The sequence below is a fragment of the Seriola lalandi genome, unplaced genomic scaffold (genome assembly GCF_002814215.2).
Source record: "Seriola lalandi dorsalis isolate HSWRI2012SDOR001 ecotype SW California unplaced genomic scaffold, Sedor1 jcf7180002054692, whole genome shotgun sequence".
Classification (NCBI taxonomy): domain Eukaryota; kingdom Metazoa; phylum Chordata; class Actinopteri; order Carangiformes; family Carangidae; genus Seriola; species Seriola lalandi.
This window is the reverse complement of record NW_019525245.1, coordinates 3,524,898-3,544,829: the sequence shown is the minus strand read 5'-3', so window position 1 is coordinate 3,544,829 and position 19,932 is coordinate 3,524,898. Positions and strand designations below refer to the sequence as shown.

The window sequence follows — 19,932 nt, the reverse complement described above, 5'->3', positions numbered from 1 at the left end:
AAAGGAAAGGGGGGGGGATGAAACATGCGGTTGTGAGCAGACTGCGTCAGGCTTCTTCTCACAGCATGGGAGGTTTGTTTGCTTTGAGACTCACGCCCTCTAGTGACTGGATGGTGGATGTGGATGTTTTCAGCCCAAGAGACTGGACTGGAGGAGGAGGGGTTCACTGTGCCTCATTGACCATCAGAAATCTACTTCATGAAACTTGAACCATACTGGAGGGTTGGTTTAGCCTCACACGGTCACCACTTGGATCAAAACTGAAATATCTCAAAAGCTGCTGGATGGATTGTTATAAAATTTTGTGCAGACATCCGTGGTCCACATGGGAATAGGATTTACATTTAAATTTGCCACAGATATCCAAGGATAAATTCTAATGAATTTGGTGATCCCTGAACTTTTCATCTAAGCTAGGTGCTCCTGTTCCCAGCTAAAATTCCTTTTCATTTGACTTTTCCTCAGACATATGCTCATATTCTAAAATTATTCTGTTCTAAAAAAAAAAGGTAAATTTGACATTTACCATATAGGGATATTTTAAGAGTCTACAGTGTACTGAAGTTTCTCTTTTACCAGTTTTAATTCCTTAAATGAAATAAATCATTAGTCTCCACATGAGAAATGAGAGTATAGGTGACTCTGCAGTGTACCAGTTCTACTTCTGCTCCTTTTATGTCTTCCTGTGAAATGTCTTTGTGCTAGAAATGGACATGACATCGCACAGAGAAAACGTCTAGTAGTCGACACATTTCGCTAACCTCTGATGCGTGACCCCTGCACTACACGCAAACTGTCCTGGCCATAAAACTGAAATATAGAGTCACATAAAATAAATATATACAAATATATAAAATAAACAAACTGCCTCTTTAGGTGACTTTCAAAGATCTTGGGTGAGTCAATGCGGGCGTGATCAAGACAGGAAGGGAGGATGTACGGAAATTAGTGTGTATGGGTGCATCACACTCACATGCACATCCACATTCCTTCCTGTGTCTGTCAGGGTGCGCACAGTCATGTGCATGAATATGAATATGCATCTATGCAAATATATATTTCTGATTTTGTATAAAAGTGCGTGAGAACACTCGTTCCGCACTGAAGCAGGACAAGAGAAAAACCAAAAAGAACAATGGAGGGAAGTGAAGATCATTCAAGGCCGTGGCAGGCAGGGAGCAGAAATAATCTGACAGCTGTCCAAGATTTGTGAAGCACAAAAACTCCTGTAGTAGTTTCCAGATTTCTGCTGTGTGTTACTATGACTCACAGACTCCAGCTCCTGCCCTTCTTTTCTCCTGTCTTATTTGGGGAAGAGGTGCTCAATTCAGATTCAGATGAGTTTTCATTCATAAAACAAAGTCTTTGTGTGCACACATAATGAAAACAGGAATTAAAAAAAATTAAAAGGCAGGTATGTGTGCCATGAATTTGCATTATTGGTTAAGTAAAGTTCCTGTTTCTATGGCAGGCGAGGCAACATGTTGCCAACACACATTCAAACAAACAAGGTCATAGAGAAACAGTCATGAGATATGACTCAGGCTGATTTAATTCACTGTTCCTCTTTATATCTGCCTCTCCTCCTCACAGGTCAGACCTGTTGGTGTGTCCTGTGCTTTTTAATCTCTTTTTGCTGCCTTCTATATGCTGCTTTCCGTTCTTATTGAGTATTACTAAAAGAGATCTGCAAAGAAAATGCACAGTGAGGGGCTGGTGTGAAGTGTGAGAAACAGTGAAACTTGATCAACCATGGTGGTGAGGTAAGCTCAGGAAAGAAAAGAACTAGATTGTATGCGAGCTCAGGAGGGTGTTGGAGCCTTTGCCATTTTGCCCCGGGGGGTGCTTCATTTTGCGCTCAGCGTGAAAATCCTCTCTGACCACAACTTCAGCCTCAGTTAAAACTTTCCAGGGTCTTACCAGAACCATGCATACTGGTGCTGCTGCGGAAAACTATGCAGTTTTCTTTCTCACTTGTCCATCCTCGAAGTACAGTTGGTCATTTAACATACAGAAAACACGTTTTCAGGAGAAGTTCAAGTAATAAATCTTGATTGTGCTGTGGTGGTTCACAAAGGATCCATGAAAAAAAAAAGTTTTCATGCTGACATATTAAATGTAGTACTCATGATTGGTATCACAGTTAAGGCTTCAAAGACAATTGTTCGAAATCCTCAATAGAATAGTTGTGTTCAGATATGAGTGGGGGTGAATGAGGGCAGCTTGTCTTTCCTTTTGATTGTATTCTGGGTTGGTATCAACTAACAAGCTAACCCTTTGGGTATATTTGAAGCTTGGTTTCCTTTTAAACCTGGCAGGTTTCATTGTTTGTATTGTCCACCCTGCTGACTGTGCTGAAATTTGATTACATGTCCTTTGATAAACAACTCAATGTTTATTATGAAGATATTATTATTGCTAGATAATTCTGCACTTTAAGAGTATAAATCAGTGAAAAGTGGCTCCCCTCCCCCTCTGTTTTAGCTACAACTACAAGCATCTGTACTGTAGCTGCTGTATCAGTTTAGTCCAGATAGGAAGGTAGGAAAAATCTGCTTGTTTTGGAGCCTGTCTGACCACAGACTTAGAAGCTATGCAGCAAATGGTAGACATTATGCCTTTTATGGGCAAACCAAAAGAATTCGGTTGCATGCTTACAAAGTAAACCTCATTTTGCAAAGAATATTCTACCCCTTTAACTTTTTTGTTTTAATCCTTTTCCAGCGTTCCTCTTTGTTGAAGCGTGTACTTAATGTTGGACAACATGTCTGCAACTGCTTTCTTTCATTTGTTGTGAACTGTGGTTTATGTGATCTCTATAGTTCACTAAATTAAACTGATTAGCTCTGGTTGCTCAAATGTGAATGTTTTAAGTGTTTTCACGACAGAAAAACAACACATACATTTCCATGGAGACAGAAAATACACCGTACGTTAGAAAAGGGGAAGATGTGGGAGCACATTAGAGCATGAGAGAGCAGGGGGGGGGGAGCAGGAAAGAAAGACTGGGGCGATGTTGAAGTGGGCAGGGTCTGAGAGACCAGCTGTGATTGAGAGAGAAGCAGGAGTATAAAGTTCCCCACTTCCCACTGCCAGCGTTACTTTCTAAGACGGCCAGCAGTGAGCTTCCACATCCCATTTTTCACTTCATTCTCTGTTGAGCCTAAACTATCTCCAAAATGAGCTACAGAAGATCCATGCAGCAGATGCCTTCTACCCACATCTCCATGACCCGCTCTACACCCCAGTTTGGTGCTGCCAGCATTTATGCTGGTGCTGGTGGACATGGTGCTCGCATCTCCTCTGTCTCCTCATCTTCCCTGCGCTCTGGTGCCCCAATGGCCTCTTCTTCATCTTCCTTCAAGGTGAGCAGTGGAATGGGTGGAGGTATGGGAGCAGGTTTTGGTGGTGGTGGTGCATCCATGGCAGCTGGTGCCGGTGCTGGGATCCTGGGCAATGAGAAGGGAGCCATGCAGAACCTCAACGATCGCCTTGCCAACTACCTGGATACAGTGAGGAACCTGGAAAAGGCCAACAGTGAGCTGGAGATGAAGATCAGGGATGCGCTGGAGAAGGGTGGGCCCGAACTGAGAGACTACAGCAAGTATGAACCCATCATTGACGACCTACGCAAAAAGGTGAGCATGGAAATACATAATGACCATTAAAATGAACAAGTGGAAGTTAAGTATGAGGCATAAGTATATAAATGTAATCTAAAAGTAGGAAGTTGTGCTTGTTGGTTGAAGTCTTTGATACAGCTTGGTGAGGCACAGTTAGAAAAGTGAGAGTTTAAATGCTTTAAAAAGCCTTGATGCAGACCAATATGAAAGTCAATGAGAGCATGTAATAGCTCTCATCATCACAGACAATGTTTTAAATGTACACTTACTTGTGGCAATAAATTGTATCAGTGTTGAAAACTAATTGTGAGAAAGTTCTCACTGAGACCAGCAGTATTTCTTTTGTAAGTTATCAAATTTCTTGCGAGAGAATGAAGGGTGTGGTCGCTACACTCTAACCCCCCCCCACCCCACCCCACTAATTTGTGCCACAAACTGGCCAGAACTTCCTCTGATGAATCACCACCACGAGGGTATCATCAAGCTCTCAAACAGCCTCCACCAGACAAAAGCATTTTCCAAATGCTCCTACTTGTAAATGGAGATTCTATAAGTCCGCTCTGGTGTAGGAGGGCCTCAATGTGAAACAGATGTGTGGTAATGACACACACACAAATAATCTCGGACTGCCAGCTGGAATGAGTGTGTGTGTGTGTGTGTGTGTGTGTGCATGTGTGTGCGTGTGCGTTTGTGTGTGTGTGTGTGTGTGTGTGTGTGTGTGTGTGAGTGTGTGAGTGTGTGAGTGTGTGCATGTGTGTGTGTGTGCATGTGTGTGTGTGTGTGTGTGTGTGTGTGTGTGTGTGTGTGTGTGTGTGTGAGTGCACTGGTTGTATAACAATCAGCTCCAGTCAAGCGGAGTCAAATGTCACATTCTTCTCCAGACTCCCCTTCTTCAGAGCCACATAATAACGAGCTGATGGTGGCCCTTTGTTTTATTCAACACATAAAGGGACGTGTATTTCCCCTTTCCTTTGAGACAGGACACCATGGGCACATAAAAAACTATAAACTGGCAAACACACTCATGCACAAAGCGTTTTGCTATTGCTGCACATATGAACACATACAGTTACATACACAAAGAGAATGACAGACAGACGGAGACAGTGCAGCTGCGTGAAAACTGGAGAGAAGAAAAACTCTCTGTATAACTTATTCAAACAGGAAACCCATTTTTCCAACAATACTAAAACAAACCAGATTCTGTGTTGGCACTGGAACATCCTCCCTTCCTGTTCTTCAGTTTGTGGTTCCTCTTTTCTTCACTGACTGTTACTGTGGATTCAACCTTGTTGTGGCCCTCGTGTGCAATTTGGATCTGGAGTTGATATTGTTACATAACGAAAATAGTAATTCAAATCATATGTTTAAATCTGTAGCTGTGTGAAACATTGCTAACTCATAACACATAATGACTTGAGCAGAAAACTAAGTTATGCACTGAATGAAGAGGCTTCTGGTTTACCAGTGATGTTCTTTCTAACAACTTAATTTAGGCCAGAACAGAACAAAGGACGTTTTTTTTTCTTGACTCACACTGATCATAAATTCTTTTTTTCTGCCCAGATCTTTGATAAGATTGCGGAGAATGCTCGTTTTGTGCTCCAGATCGACAATGCCCGACTTGCTGCTGACGACTTCAAAGTGAAGTAGGTTGCTTTATTTTTCATTTCAGTGTAAATTATGTTGCATTATGAATGAGAAACATCTCAGCTCTGTTCTGGTGTCAGAGGGTCTAAACTTTGTAAGCAGAAGTCTATACAGAGATTGTACAGTTGATGTGGTCTAATATCTATAACATCTGATACAGTAGGATTTCTGGAGTAGTGGGGTTGTTTCTGCAGGATTTCCTCGGGACCTCAGCGGTGCCATCTTGTAACTCTATACTACGCAGCGACGTGTGCACATGAGCTGGTTGCGTCTCTAATAGAGTTTGTGTCTGCGCACAGGTTCGACAATGAGATAGCGATCCGCCAGTCTGTGGAGGCTGACATCGCTGGCCTGAAGAAAGTCATCGATGACACCAACATGAGCAGGATGAACATCGAGAGTGAGATCGAAGCTGTGAAGGAGGAGCTCGTCTTCCTGAAGAAGAACCATGAGAATGTGAGTTGACACTACACCCGCATACTATTACATTGTATCGTGGAGCAGTGTGTAGAGTCTGACGTCTTTGAACGTTTTTGTTCATTTCTCTCTGTCTGTCCTGTAGGAGGTGATGGAGCTGAGGAATCAGATCTCCCAGTCAGGCGTGCAAGTGGACGTGGACGCTCCCAAAGGTCAGGACCTGGCCCAGATCATGGAAGACGTGAGGTCCAACTATGAGAAGATGGCGGTGAAGAATGCAGAGGACCTCAAACGATGGCACGAAAATCAGGTAACGCAGCACTAAAGGGGCAATCATGAAGAAATACACTTGTGGATTATCTTGGTTTTTGATGAACTTCTTTTTTTCCCCCCATCTCTTCCTCAGATTTCAGATGTACAGGTGCAGGTATCCCAGAACACAGAAGCTCTCCAGGGGGCCCACATGGAGAAGAGTGACCTATCCAGACAGATCCAGACCCTGGAAATTGAACTTGCTTCACAACAGAGCTTAGTAAGCAGAATCTTTTATCACTTCTTTTTGTAAAGCAGCAAATATTTTCCAAGTAAAGGTTGCAACGTTCCCATGTTCTCCAAAATTAGACTTGATTGCCCTAAAAAAAACAAAAAGTTCTCATTCCTTTTTGCCAATCCTTTATCAGAAAGCCTCCTTAGAGGACACACTACGCAACACAGAGCTACGAAACAACATGGAAACGGAGAAGTACAATGGCCTTATTATTCGATTTGAGGAGGAGCTGTCCAACTTGCGTGCAAACATCCAGCAACAGACCCAAGACTACGAGGCACTGCTCAACATGAAGATGAAGCTGGAGGCAGAGATTGGCACTTACAAGACTCTGCTGGATGGTGGAGACTTCAAGTAAGAGTTATAAAGAGGTGGAGGAGAAAAAACAGGTCGGGGCAAGGTGATGATGGTGGTGGAGGTGAATACTTAAGTCACTTGTTTTCAGAGTTTGCATGGTCAAGTATGACTATAGTGAGGCAGCACTGCCAGATGTTTCAGTGGTGACATGACCATTTCAACATGAATATTCTGAAAGTCAAAATGTTTCATTTGTGTTTTGTACAGGCTCCAGGACGCACTAGATGAGCTGGCCGCCACAAGCTAATTTGGAACAAAGGATCTGGGACCATACCAACAATGGAAGCAAAGTAACCCACAACTATCAATTTTGGGGGGGGAAAAAAAAAGTCCTGCTGGTCCAATCAACTGAAGCCATTTTTGAACCAAGACCACATACTGTGTAAACCATAAATTGAAGCAGTTCTGAATAAAGGCATTCTTCCACACCACAGTGAAACTGGCAGGGCCTTTTCACAAGCAACCACTGCCTCACCTGCCAGAAAAATAACATCGAATAAAAACCACATGTTGACCCAAAGTCATGAGTCTTGTGCATTGTTGCATAATGTAAGAATGTGCTTCTTTTGTCTTGTGATAAGTTGTTGTCACCATTATTGCACTGCATGGCCCTCTCTGATTGAAAAGCAACGTTTAAAGGAGGCACATGATTCAAATGATGAGACAGATGATTAATTCATTTCTGTTGGCAGAGGAACCACATCTTTAAAAAAGGAAAAAAAGAAACAACTGACAAATTACAAGATCTTAATTTTGAAAAATAATTTAGTATTGTTGTTTGTTGTGTCCTCCAAGCATGTCATGGTATAGTATAGTCACATGTGAATCACTGACCCATCATGTGAGTCGTCGGGGCAGCTGATGAGGAAAACATGTTTATGTTATGTAAGGCATACCAAATGACAAGTCTGATAAATGTTTTGGGGTTAAAATTCCTTTCTTCTCACTAAAAGAACGAAACCAATCTAATTATACAGATAATATATTGTATGAGTTATTAAGAGTGGCCAGTTAAATACATTCAGCTTTGAAAGTCTTACCGTTTTCTCTTAGGTAACTCCCTCAGTTTTCCTACTGTCCCACAGCATGCCTGTTCAGAGCCTCTTTACTGTAGAGTGGTGAAATGGACACAGGGGGGCGCTAAAGTCGTTCCACAGCATCCACACTGACGAGGCTGCCTGCAGATGTTTTTGATAATAGGCCCAGTGGGCGCAGCTATAATCTCAAAATGCTATCTGAGTATTTCCCTGTTATGTTATTTCATATTTAAATTTCAAAGGAAAAATTTATCTTTTTACTCCACTGCATTCATTTGTCAGATGTAGATGTAGTTTGCAGATAAAGATTTTACATAAAAACATAAAATTGACCTAATAAAATGTGATGCATTGTTATAGATTAACTGTGCAACACTAATATTAGGTTGTTTAGCATCACCTTCAGCAGCTACATTAAAATTCTGCTTACAAGATAATGGATCAGTCCAATGATAGCCTATAATATAGGTTAGATGTCAAGGATTTTAACACAATAATTATTTCGCATTGATAGCTCTCAATTGCTCAAGCAGCATCCATAAGTTATGGCTTGATATAGGTTACTTTTGAAAATAATAATAATTACATTTGTTAGTTTTGAACTATTAAGGATGCTGTTATGTAATCTATAAAGGTCTAAAAGAATATTAAGCAAATAGAGGAGCACAGGGGTTTTAAATCCAAGGATTTGGTGACAGCCTAAATAAATGAACAACGGTGAGAGTTACAGCTAGTTTCGTGACAGACACGACACAAACTCAGGAAACATCAGTACTGTAGCCGCGCAGATGTGGGTCAGTAAGCAAACAAGGGAGGAGACCATAGGAGGAGACAGACAGGCCTGTGTACGGCGATGCGCGCCCCCGATAATAAACCTCTGACGCCTTCATCCGGGAACTACTACGAACTCGCTCTCCAACATGGCGGCGTCAGGTGAGGTTTATGTGGGTGAACGATCTGGGACGGTTTGGGGGAATTTTAGAGGTTTACACGTCGATACAATCAAACACATTGAGTTTAGGGATTGTTAATGTCTTGTCTTATTGATCCGCGTCGTTGTCCCGCGTGTATGAATAGGTTTGTCGGTTGTTTTGGCCCCGTGAAAACGTAACTGCCGGAGGAAGGCGAATGAACGAAGCGACTAGCACAATCTGAACATTTTAACCTACAGATTACATGCGGTCTCCTCCTGTGAAAAATGTTACTGCAGTGTTTACGGTGTCCGCTTTTGAGTTCGTGCAGTATTACGCGGATTGAACGGCGAGTGACGTGTTATGAAATGTTTCTAACTGCGTGCAGAGCTGGCACATTGTATGTCCGTAGCAGAGCTCGCCGTGGCGCTCAGAGTCGATAAGCACCGGGCGCAAGCGCGTTTCGTGGAGGAGGGGTTGGGCCGAGGAGTCCAGGCTGCCCGGGGAGTCTCCCCACGTGTGCAGCCTGGCTCCCTGGTGTCGGTGTTTGATGAAATTGGGCAGCTGGGCCTGTTGGGTCGTATCATAAACACTTCCTTGGCAGCTTCATAACTTTGAGCCGTCCCGTCCAGTCGGCCAAGTCTTGCTCCGACGATGGCGCACTTGGATCCTGGCGCTGCGACGTGTACTAGGCCCTAAAACCTAGCCAGCTAAGCAGGGATACTTCCCCCGTCAGCAGTCCTTTGCTGACTAAGCCCGCATAAAGACAAAAGCGACCTACGTAGATAGCAAGCAAACAACCTGTATGGTTAGGGTAACTGTTAACTGTTGGCCTAGCAGCCGTTATGTTAACGTTACGCAGCTCCCGGCGTGCTAATGTTACATTAGTGCGGAGCGCTAAGAGAGCTAAAACAGTGTGTTATTCGTTTGTTTTAAAGAGCACACGCAGTCAAGGCCAGCTAGTTAGGCCTGTTAATTGTAAACAATGACTTAGCATTGCGTATTTGGAGAGGGTTGGAAACCGTCTGTGTTGCTTTCTGTTTGTGTGTTGAGTTTGTAACGATGTGTGTAAAGAATGTCCTGACAGCTGGGATTTTCACAATAAAGCTCACAGCCAGCTTTGTCGCTCCCCTTATTCTGACCAAAACAAACCAGGCCTGCTCTATGAGCTGCGAGAGAAGCCCCCCATGGGCAAATGACAACTGTTAGCCATTCAAAAAGACACTATGAGGAATGTTCTGCAGTGGATACAGGATTGATTGATTTAAACTCCAAGGTACATTCCTTGAAACACGCAGCCTGATGGTTTGAACGTATCACAACTGACCCTTGGAGCTGGACAGATAAAGACAACCCTCTTCTGACCTCTGACAGTGACAGTTGGACAGGGAGACCACTCCCTGTGTGTTTACTTTCCAATATTAAATAAGTCCGTGTTTTTGTTATCACTCACACATTGCAGTCTCCTTATCTGGTTTGGCTGGATAACACTTCACCACTAAACCTTACAAATAGTGTTTGTCTATGCAGAGACGCAGCGTGAGTGAAGACACGCACATACAAGTCTTTTGAAAAGCCAGACTGTTATGTTGGTGTCTTAAATAATGAGTCTTTCAGTGGTGCAACATTTCACTGCTTTAATATTTTGTAATATTTTCACTGTGAATTGTTCCATGTGGACAATTAACCCATGAACTAGCATGTTTCTTCCAAGGCTGACTATGTACTTTGTGTTCATTTTATCTAGGTAAGAAGAAGAATAAGAAGGGGAAGACCCTCACTCTGACTGACTTCTTGGCAGAGGACAGTGGAGGAAGCGGCGTGGCCCCCAGCTACCCGACCAAGTCCACTAGCTGGGCCGATGAGACTGACGACCTGGACGGAGATGGTGAGCATGCACTGAAATGCACATAAAGACTTTATCTTCCATGCCTGCCACCTGTCTTGCATTTTTCCATATAACTATTAAAATCAGTTTCATCTCACGGTTGCTTGGGCAGTCTCTAACTGGATTGGAGAGAAAGGAAAATGCCTTTAAGAATGCAGTCAAACTGGTAGTGCCATCAACATACGGTGGGGGTGAAAATGACACTTTCCCATTCAAGTGAAATCAAGTAGTCTGACACTTGACTGAATTTAAAACAAGTTTTTGTTTAGTCTGGTCTTTTTAAGTCATAGAGCATTAAGAGAATTTCAGGTAGACTTGTGAACCATTTAGTATAGATGGCTGAACACACCATTACTGCTATAAATACATAAATGATCATGCTGCTGGTGCTTTCCAGTTAACTGTTGAGCCTGCGGCACTGCCTTTTGAAATGTGAAACATGAAACCATCAAGTTAATTGTCAGATTTCGTAATGACATTGGACCCAGGTCTGAGCTTCATATGTCAACTGAAAACTCATCACTGCACTGTTTTGACATGAATTTGCTAACATGTTTGTACAGAATTGGGATGGCTGTTTTGAATATTAAATGGTGGTTTGATATCATGGGTGGAGGCCTCACATGTTAAATTAATCATCAAAACTCCATATTTTCAACCACAGAATAGGGTCAGATAGTCAGATATATTTACTATTTATATATATATATTTTTTTTTTTTCTTCCTGTTATCAGCTATGCACACTTGCTATCTGGAGTTTCTCGTATGCATTCTTGCATCTGACGATGTGTATTTTTTTCATCCTGCTCATTTCCTTTTTATAGCAAATACAACTTTGTCATATTAATGTGCATGATACATTCAAATGTAGGCTGCTTAAGGTCAGAATTCAGATTTTTTTTTTTTTTTGAGACAAAAAGGTGCCATAGAAATACATTTCAGGGCAGTTTCATTTCAGATACTTAATATCATATTATGACTTTTATATCATTCTAGTATTTGACCAAAGGTTTTTGACTATCAGACCAGTATCTACCTCATAGAACAATAACACAATACGCATCAAAATAAATTCACTTTTCTCAGAACACATCTGCTGAAGTATAACAGCATGTAAGGTAAAAAGTTTGACATGGTTGTTATAGTTTCTCTCTTGTATGTATTTGGATGTTGATATGAGTCCTGATGCTTAGATTTTCCCATTTATTGTAATAAAGTCTTTGTTACCATTTTATTTTATGTAAGTCTCAGAATGCAAGAACTCCATGAACTGAAGAACCCAAGTATTAGAGAGAAAATAATCAGTTGAAAGCAAGTTTAATGTTAGAGTTGCAACAATTAATCAATTAATCAATTAGTACATCAACAAAAAATTACTCTACAGCTATCCAGACAATCAAATATTCATTTTAGTCACTTTTTAAACAAAAACAGTAAGATTTTTTTTTTGTCACACATGATGGTAAACTACGTGTGTAGAGTGTTGAACTGTTGGCTGGAAAAAACAAGATGACGACGCCACCTGGGTTGTTGGAAATTATTTTGAACAATTTTCTGACCTTTTATATAGAGAAAATGATTAATTGAGAAAACAATTATAGGATTAATCAATAATGAAACAGTTGTTATTTGTGCACTGTTTGATGTAACTCTGCCCATATTTCCAGTCTCGACTTCGTGGCACACGGAGGAGGATACGTACCGGGCACCGCCCATTGACCGCTCCATCCTGCCCACAGCACCTCGCTCAGCCCGTGAACCCAATATCGACCGTTCCCGACTGCCCCGCAGCCCGCCGTACACGGCCTTCCTGGGCAACCTGCCCTATGAAGTCACTGAAGAATCGATCAAAGATTTTTTCCGCGGCTTGGCAGTAGGTGTAACAAACACATGCGTTCTGGGACATATGACACATAGCACTACAGTTACTGCACCTCTTTGTTTTGCAAAGCAGCAGAGCCAGTGAAACTCAAGTGACAGTTTCAGTTTCAGTCTTATTTGCTCTTTACAGGACCTGGTCTACACAACACAGGTCAAACTTTTTTTCCTTGTGTCCATGGACAGATCTTAAAGTAACGCCCTAATGTTCCTCAACTTTTTTTTTTTCCACAGATAACAGAGCTGGCAAAAGCCCGATTGTCCACAGAATGGCCATAAAATAGCCAGTTTTTGGTCAAAAATATCACTTAATCACTTTCATGTAGTTTGCTAATGCCTGTCTCTGGCTCACCAGGCATAGCTAAGTAGGACCCATTGCTTGAAATGGTTACAAACATGCAAGCAACCAGAGATTATATTATTATATTATTATTGAGATTATTCAGCCAACTTGTTTTACTAAAGCTACCTACAACAGTGTCTGTCACAATCCTGAACTGGACATTTCTTATTTAGGGTAAGGGCAGGAATTAATCTCATCTGGAAAGTAATCAATCAACCCATTTCTTCCATATTTTTCATTTGCAGACTGCCCTTTGTATTTCCTGATCTTATTTGGGTGAGCTGCAGAGTGCTGGGCCCAAATCAGCATGTTCTCTGTTTCTTATGTTATTCTGTCAATATCTTCCTCTCCAGATCAGTGCAGTGCGCCTGCCTCGAGAGCCCAGTAACCCAGAGAGGCTGAAGGGCTTTGGCTATGCTGAATTTGACGATGTGGACTCCCTCTTGAGGGCCCTCAGTCTCAATGAGGAGGTGAGATGATACAGCAACTAATGAATGTCCATTTTAAAACATTTTTGGGGATTTTTATTTTTTAACCTAACTAAAATGAAAGTATGACTGTACAAGTTCTTTGTCACTGTATCGCACAATAAAATATTTTTTATTAGCTGCATTGCATAAGAGAAGTAAGATGTATAGTTCTACCAGAGGTTACATAGTCAGAATGTATAAAAATGTATGTAGTAGAATCACTAACTATTTGTCCCTTCTGTCTGTTCATGCCAACAGAACTTGGGAAACCGAAGGATCCGTGTGGATATTGCAGACCAGTCTAATGATAAAGGTACACTGCTAACTTTTATTTCTGCAATTTTTTCTGGCCTTAGTGACCATTTAGAATAATTAAGGCAAAGGAGGTACAACCCCCAGCCTTCATATTCCACAATTAAATTCAACATCATCTTGTCTTCTTTACACCCCAGAGAGAGACAGTGGGCTTATGGGAGGACGAGACAGGGGTGGACGGATGGCGGACATGGGCCCTGACAAGACAGACAGTGACTGGAGAGCTCGGCCAAGTGCAGACAACGATGATGGACCTCCCAGGAGAGATGATGCCTTTGGAGAGAGTGAGTCAGAAATGGTTTTGTTTGTGCTTCAACATCCAAACTTATTTCACAACTTATCCCAGTGTTATTCTGTTAGTAGTTTTGGATACAAGGAACTTTTTCTTTTTTTATCACTGTTTGATGTTCAAAGATCAACAGTCCATTACCAGAGGAATTCCATGTGTGAAACACAGTTGACTCATTTTTCTCTTTAGGAATGTTCCTAATGACTTCTTTCTGTTGATTTATTGGTAATATAAATTTAGAATAGTCAACTAGTTTAAAAGTTAGTAAGTTTAAAAAAAATAAATAAATAATTGAAAACGGCGTGTTTGAGTAAACAATGTTATAATGGTTTGTCTAGTGTGGCTAAAGTTAACGGTGCTAGCACCAGCAACCATATTTCCTTGCAGGTTATGAATGCAGTTTCACATTGCTGTGGTTCACTGGTTGTATGCCAATTTATTTTGACAAAGCCTACATACAACCTTATTTTCATTTTCCAGATCAAAATATTGCCAAATTTCAAATCAATATCACGATTATTTCAAACTTGATTTAAATAATTAACCATTACTTTAGCGCTAATTGATTTTTCTCTTTTTTTGAGGCACACACTCTTAGCATTCAATGTAGTTGTATTCCAAGTGAATAAACAAATTGACAGTGTTATCTTTGATCACTATCCATATTGCATTCAAAACTGTCTAGTAGCCGTTACTGATAAGACCCAATCAGAAGGCGAGGCAGGTGTCGGACTAATGTTAGTTGGACGAGTCAGAGGCATGTGCCGGAACACGAGGTATAATTTTTGTGGACATTTCATGAACTCATGCATTGTGGAAAATATTAACTGAATTAACTGACCTGAGCAAGATTAAATCAGCGAGAGGTTGTAAATGTTGGTTTTAATACTATTTCAGTTAATTGTCCAGCCCCGATGTCATATGTCCCACTTTCCATCTTGAATGTTTGCAACATTCGGGCATTAGCATGGGGAGAGTGGAGCTGCCGTCTGCTGAGGCTGCAGCCGACTAGTGGTGGGCTGCTGCGTGACATGTTGACGTGACGTGTTGTAAATCAATAAAATATTAATAATTACTTTAACTGGCTATATTATATGTAGTGCTGATTAGAGAATGAAACAACATTTAATTATTTATTCAACAATTTTAGTACATGTCTAATTGTCTTATGATTCTTGCAGGATCACGGGACCGCTACGAGTCAGATCGTTACAGAGATGGGCCACGGCGCGACAGTGATCGTTACGATAGTGGCAGAGACCGCTACCGGGATCGCTATGATGACAGGGACCGCAGAGACTACGACAGAGGAGGTGAGTAGTTGTACTTGTGAAGGCCCTGTATTCTCCGTCACTTGTTTTTTTGGCTGCTCCTTGATTATTTATTTATTTTTTGTTTGTTTGTTTGTTTTAACATTCCCATCCTAATTGAATCAGTCTTTAATTAGGCTTGTGGCTGTATTTCCTGTCCATATCATCTCTCCAGGTTTTTTATTTTTTATCTCTTAACCATTTTCTCCCCTGTGCCCCTGACATTCTAGGTTTTGACTCTCGTGGTGGTGGAGGAGGTCGTCGTGCCTTTGGCAGTGGCTTCCGCCGTGATTATGATGACAGTCGGGGTAGCAGTGATCGTTATGGGGACAGGGATCGTTATGGCGACCGTGAAGACCGGTATGAGAGACGGGATGATAGGCGTGAGGAGAGAGGTGAGAATTCAGTATATTAATGCGCTGCATTATTTCTAAACGGATCTCAAATAAAATCATTTGAGTGTTGGTGTTTGTCAGTAATTTGGGTGTTCCATATTTACCACAAATCCAATTAATGTAAATGAAAACAAAATTTAAAAAAGGAATTATATATTTTCCATCCTCTGATATTCACTGTCACCCCACCCTATATTAATATCCTCTCCTCTGCTCGCTCCAGCTCCTCAGCAGAGACCCAAGCTGAACCTAAAACCCCGTAGTGTGCCCAAGGAGGAGGAAGGTAGTGGCGGCGGCGGAGGAGGTGGTGGTGGCGGCGGAGGCGGCAGCGGCGGCAGTGGGGGCGGCGGCAGCGGCAGCAGTGGTGGTGGTACTTCCCCCGCTGCAGCTCCAAGTTCCAGCAGCAGGGCCTCATCCATCTTTGGTGGGGCCAAGCCTGTTGACACAGCAGCCAAGGAGAGGGAGGTAGAGGAGAGGCTGAAGAAGGAGGAAGAGAGACTGCAGAGGCAGCTGGAGGAAGACAAAGGCCGGGGACCCGACAGAAAGATGCGAGACAGGTCAGGGGTAGACATGATTGTCAGTAAACAATGTTGATGAAGTGATGGCTACCATTATTTTGTGAGAGTTTTTAAATATTCAATATTTCATGTTCATGTTGTTGCTTAAGATTTTTATATTTCTTCCTTTTCAGGGACCCAAGCTGGCGCAATGAGGAAACTCATACTGAGCGATCTCGCACAGGAAGTGAGTCCTCACAGCAAGGAAGCACTTCTGGAAGGGGTGAGAAAACTCTGCACTGCAATCTTACATAGCTTGTATTCGGGAATCTGATTTCTCCTCGTAAACCTGAAAGCGACTGTCTCCTATTTTCTATTTACTTGATTCACTTTAACATTATGCTCCTCTTATCTTCTTCTGCCAGGGTCCCGGTGTCGAGATAACGAGCGCTCCGGGGAGAATGAGGTTTTCAGTGGGAGAGAAGGTGACCCTTCCTCCCCTGGGCCATCCTCACGCCCACCCTCTACCAGCTCCTCCAAGGAGCCACTGAAGGTGATGCCTGCCCCTCCTCCCAAGGAGAACGCCTGGGCCAAGAGAAGTGCAGTCAGTACAGGCTCTAGTGAGGGTGATGGACGAGCTCCAGTCTCTCCTGTCTCCCCAAGTGGTTCAGCTCCTCCCAAGTTCAGGTGAGAATACACTATGACAGATGTTAAAAAGCCAGTGATGTGCTGTTTAGACAATTTAAAAAAAAAAAAAAAAAAATGCACTTCAAGCACAAATGATTGAGCAAACCAATCTTTTCACACCTAGAATTAGCCATAACAGGCCTGTAGCAAAGTTGAATTTGTGAGTGCTTTTATGTACCTCTCCCTGACTGTACTTACTTTCTCTTTAGCTCCTCAAGCTCTGCAGATGAAAGAGGATCTGGAAAGGGTAAGGCCTTCTGATGAGTGCTAGGCACAATTGGGGATTTTACCCTAACCAAACCCCACTGTAGACTACGAATAAAATTGAACAACCAAGAAATGGTGTGACTTGCACGCACACAACTATAAAAGGACTCAACACAAACAAAGGAAACTGAAGAAGGAAGACGCTTATGTAAACAAAAACACTTGCATACATCTACAAAAATATGTGATAATGGAGACTTTGGATTCGAACAAGACTCAAGTCGTCAGCCACATTAGCCACCCTGTGATACTGTAAAGGTCAACACACAACTTTGCTGTTCTTAGATCCTTACCACTAGTTAAGCAATAATGCAAAGTTTGGCACCAGTGGAAAGGCCATGTTATGTTTATCACAACGGTTTATTCTATGTACGGTGGCCATTTTAGGACATTTCACACTCTTCCATTCAGGCTTGACTTTACATCGTCAGACTAGGCTCAGCCCTGATCAGCCCTGGCTGTTCTTTGGCTCATCTATACTTTGAGCTAAAAGCTAATGTGAGCATGTCAGCATGCATATCCACAGCTATTGGATGTTTTCATGCTACCACTGTGTAGTATGGTCACATTGTAATGTGAGCATATTAAACATCAGCATAAATCTCAAATTAAAGCTGATGAGAATTCAGTTGTTAGTTATAGAAGTATCCTGTCATGAACTGAAGTGTTGGATGAGTGGAAATTTTGAAAAAGTGAAAAGGTCATTGGGATTCATCTCCTGGGATCCACAAACTGTATTTCACGGCAGCCCATCCAGTAGTTTTAACTCTGAATCAAAGTGTTTTGACTTACGGACCAACTGGCACTGCTATTTCTAGAGCTTCAATGCTAGCCTGTCTAAAAAGTTCTCTATTCAACCTTTGTAGATTGTATCTGAAAGTGTATTTTTTTTAAACATCTGACTGCCCATATAAAATTGCATTTGGGACTGTTGTCCACAATCTACGCAGTGTCCTCGTTTCTTTTTCTTGATGATTGTGGACTTGCTTCACAGCTTCAATTAAGTGTGGCTATACCTGCTTGAATTTGCTTTCTAAGGACATTTGCACATCTTTTTGCAAATTTCTTTTTATGATCATTCATCATAAAACGTTGATATGAAGGTGGTTTCAAACTCTTGTGTGGTCCAGAAAAGGCAACAGGAATCTGGTGGTTTTCAGTTCATTCAGTGAAGTCCATAAAAGCTGTAAGAACTATTTAACAGCCTCATTGCTTATTATACACCTATTACAGAAATTATATTGGAGAATTCCAGTGTTTCCTCTTCGAGAGGAAACTCTTCCACATGATAATGTGTAAGAGCAGCTGTTATTCTTACCTTTCACACTGTTAGGTAACTATCATAATAAACATATCTGGCAAAAAGAACACGTCTGATGAGCAGGTTTTGGGCTCATCTTCCTGTTAAGTATTCATCACAAGGGGAGCACAAAAAAATGTCTCACATTAGTCTTGTTGGTGTACAGATAATCAAAGTGATGTACAGTGAGGTCCATAAGTCTGAGACCACTTCCTCATTCACTTGAATATCCATTATCTGCATTGCTGTGTCAGAACTGGCCTTACTTTTCTGATTGCTTTGGATGAACCTTTGATGTAACTTGCAGGCCAGCATTACATTTAAAAGAAGTGGGTTCCATTGTACAGGCTCAGCTTGCATTCAAGCAGTTGTGCACCTCTCATTTGGCCCTACATCAGTGACTAACACCGTTTGAATCCAACCCAGTGGCTTTTGATGCTGCAGTGTGTTGTGAGTGTAGTCTACTGTACGAAGTCCATCAACCTCCCTTCACTCAACTGTCTGGCTTCTCCTTTAAGATGAGAACAAGGCTGACGGTGTGCGTCGGGACCGGGGTCCCCCACGGGCACGAGGGGGGCCTGCAGGGCCTGGAGCAGGGCGGGGCCGAGGAGAGGGGCCCAACAGAGACCGAAGAAAGGAGGCAGACAGGTCAGCCACCCAAAGCTAGCAACTCCAAAGTACTTCATAAGACGGAGGAGGACTGGGCATCTGTAAAGAGTGGCCTATGCTCAGTTATATAACTGGTGATGCATGAATTGTTCCTGGTGTCGTGGACACAAGGGCACCGGGATTCCTGGTGTTTACATTTAATGCTTTCCCTTTTTCACCAGGTAGTTACAGTCCCCAGTAGCGCAGGGAACCTAAACAGTACAACATAAATTAGAATTAAAATTTGGGACAATTCAGATGTTCTTTTGGGGGTTTTTTTCCCTGAAAGTGAGTCATGATCATGGTTTGAACTGGGTGCCAAGTAGATGTTAATTTTCAGAAGATGAAAATGAACATAATTTGTGCTCCTTTAGTTTGTCTTTTTTTTTTATGTATGGTTTTTAGGGATTCACAGCAAGTGCTGACTTTCCAGTGCTTAGCCCATCCAATAAATCTTAACCTCAGTGTTCATTGTGATTGTAGAAAGGATAACAGAAGAGACCGAGACTCCAGACCACCTCCAGAGCCAAAGAAATACGAAGAATCCCCAACCCCCGTAAGTCTCTAGCTGGGTGACGTCAAACTCTGACTAAACCTTTTTCCTCAGTTAAGGGTTTCGCTTTACATTATAGTTTTTAAGAACATCTTTTTTTTGCAGTGGATAAACAGGCCGTCATCTGCTATAAAATCATTGTCCCTAATGTTGTCTCATGCTCCTCGAAAAACTCCTCTATATATATTTGTTTAGTATCCAAAGCTTTCTGTACTGATCCAGGTTCTGTGGTGTTTTGTCTTTTCCAGAAGTTCAGCTCAGCCAGTAAGTACGCCGCTTTGCTAATGGACGGAGACCAAGGAGACGACGCTGAGGACGTCGAATAGAGAGAGAAAATAACGATACAAGGCCAGGAAACGCAAGAAGAGGAGAAAACGATGAATGCAGAAAAAAAAAATAATCTCACATAGTCTATGAAAAATCTTCTCACATGGAAGAGGCTCCTGGGAGGACATCACTCCCTCCCTCCTTTCCTCCTATAAACCTGTCCTTTACTTTCAAAACCTCCCACCCACCTATCCTCCCCGCCTCCCACCAACCCTCCCCCTC

At 42.1% G+C, this 19,932-nt stretch overlaps 2 protein-coding genes across 4 annotated transcripts; both read left to right on the top strand.

The window, feature by feature from the left end:
- The first annotated feature begins 3,094 nt into the window (after positions 1 to 3,094).
- On the top strand, positions 3,095 to 7,114 carry LOC111667837 (keratin, type I cytoskeletal 18-like). 2 transcript variants are annotated; one of them, XR_002761689.2, is made up of 7 exons: positions 3,095 to 3,638; positions 5,190 to 5,272; positions 5,573 to 5,729; positions 5,836 to 6,000; positions 6,097 to 6,222; positions 6,371 to 6,655; positions 6,802 to 7,114. XR_002761689.2 is itself a non-coding variant. In XM_023423688.2 (7 exons), the coding sequence occupies exons 1-7, from the start codon at positions 3,180 to 3,182 to the stop codon at positions 6,839 to 6,841; spliced, it is 1,251 nt and encodes a 416-aa protein (XP_023279456.1). In that variant the 5' UTR covers positions 3,095 to 3,179; the 3' UTR covers positions 6,842 to 7,114. The 2 variants fall into 2 exon arrangements, 1 of the variants encoding a protein (XP_023279456.1); XM_023423688.2 differs by having other exon boundaries at positions 6,371 to 6,591.
- Positions 7,115 to 8,472: 1,358 nt separating this feature from the next.
- eif4ba (eukaryotic translation initiation factor 4Ba) lies at positions 8,473 to 19,783 on the top strand. 2 transcript variants are annotated; one of them, XM_023423686.2, is made up of 15 exons: positions 8,473 to 8,564; positions 10,290 to 10,430; positions 12,099 to 12,304; positions 13,006 to 13,122; positions 13,381 to 13,435; positions 13,575 to 13,721; positions 14,908 to 15,039; positions 15,267 to 15,431; positions 15,655 to 15,988; positions 16,123 to 16,211; positions 16,354 to 16,615; positions 16,825 to 16,862; positions 18,701 to 18,830; positions 19,314 to 19,386; positions 19,632 to 19,783. In XM_023423686.2, exons 1-15 carry the CDS (start codon positions 8,552 to 8,554, stop codon positions 19,707 to 19,709), a joined length of 1,980 nt encoding a protein of 659 aa, XP_023279454.1. In that variant the 5' UTR covers positions 8,473 to 8,551; the 3' UTR covers positions 19,710 to 19,783. The 2 variants fall into 2 exon arrangements, with proteins under 2 accessions (XP_023279454.1, XP_023279455.1); XM_023423687.2 differs by lacking the exon at positions 18,701 to 18,830.
- Positions 19,784 to 19,932: the final 149 nt, after the last annotated feature.

Coding starts and splice junctions, on each gene's coding strand:
- LOC111667837 (XM_023423688.2), top strand. CDS start 3,180: ATGAGCTACAGAAGATCCATGCAGCAGATGCCTTCTACCCACATCTCC. Junction 5,273..5,572: donor GCTGACGACTTCAAAGTGAA/GTAGGTTGCTTT, acceptor GTCTGCGCACAG/GTTCGACAATGAGATAGCGA. Junction 6,592..6,801: donor CTGGATGGTGGAGACTTCAA/GTAAGAGTTATA, acceptor TGTTTTGTACAG/GCTCCAGGACGCACTAGATG.
- eif4ba (XM_023423686.2), top strand. Junction 16,212..16,353: donor AGGAAGCACTTCTGGAAGGG/GTGAGAAAACTC, acceptor TTCTTCTGCCAG/GGTCCCGGTGTCGAGATAAC. Junction 16,616..16,824: donor TCAGCTCCTCCCAAGTTCAG/GTGAGAATACAC, acceptor CTTTCTCTTTAG/CTCCTCAAGCTCTGCAGATG.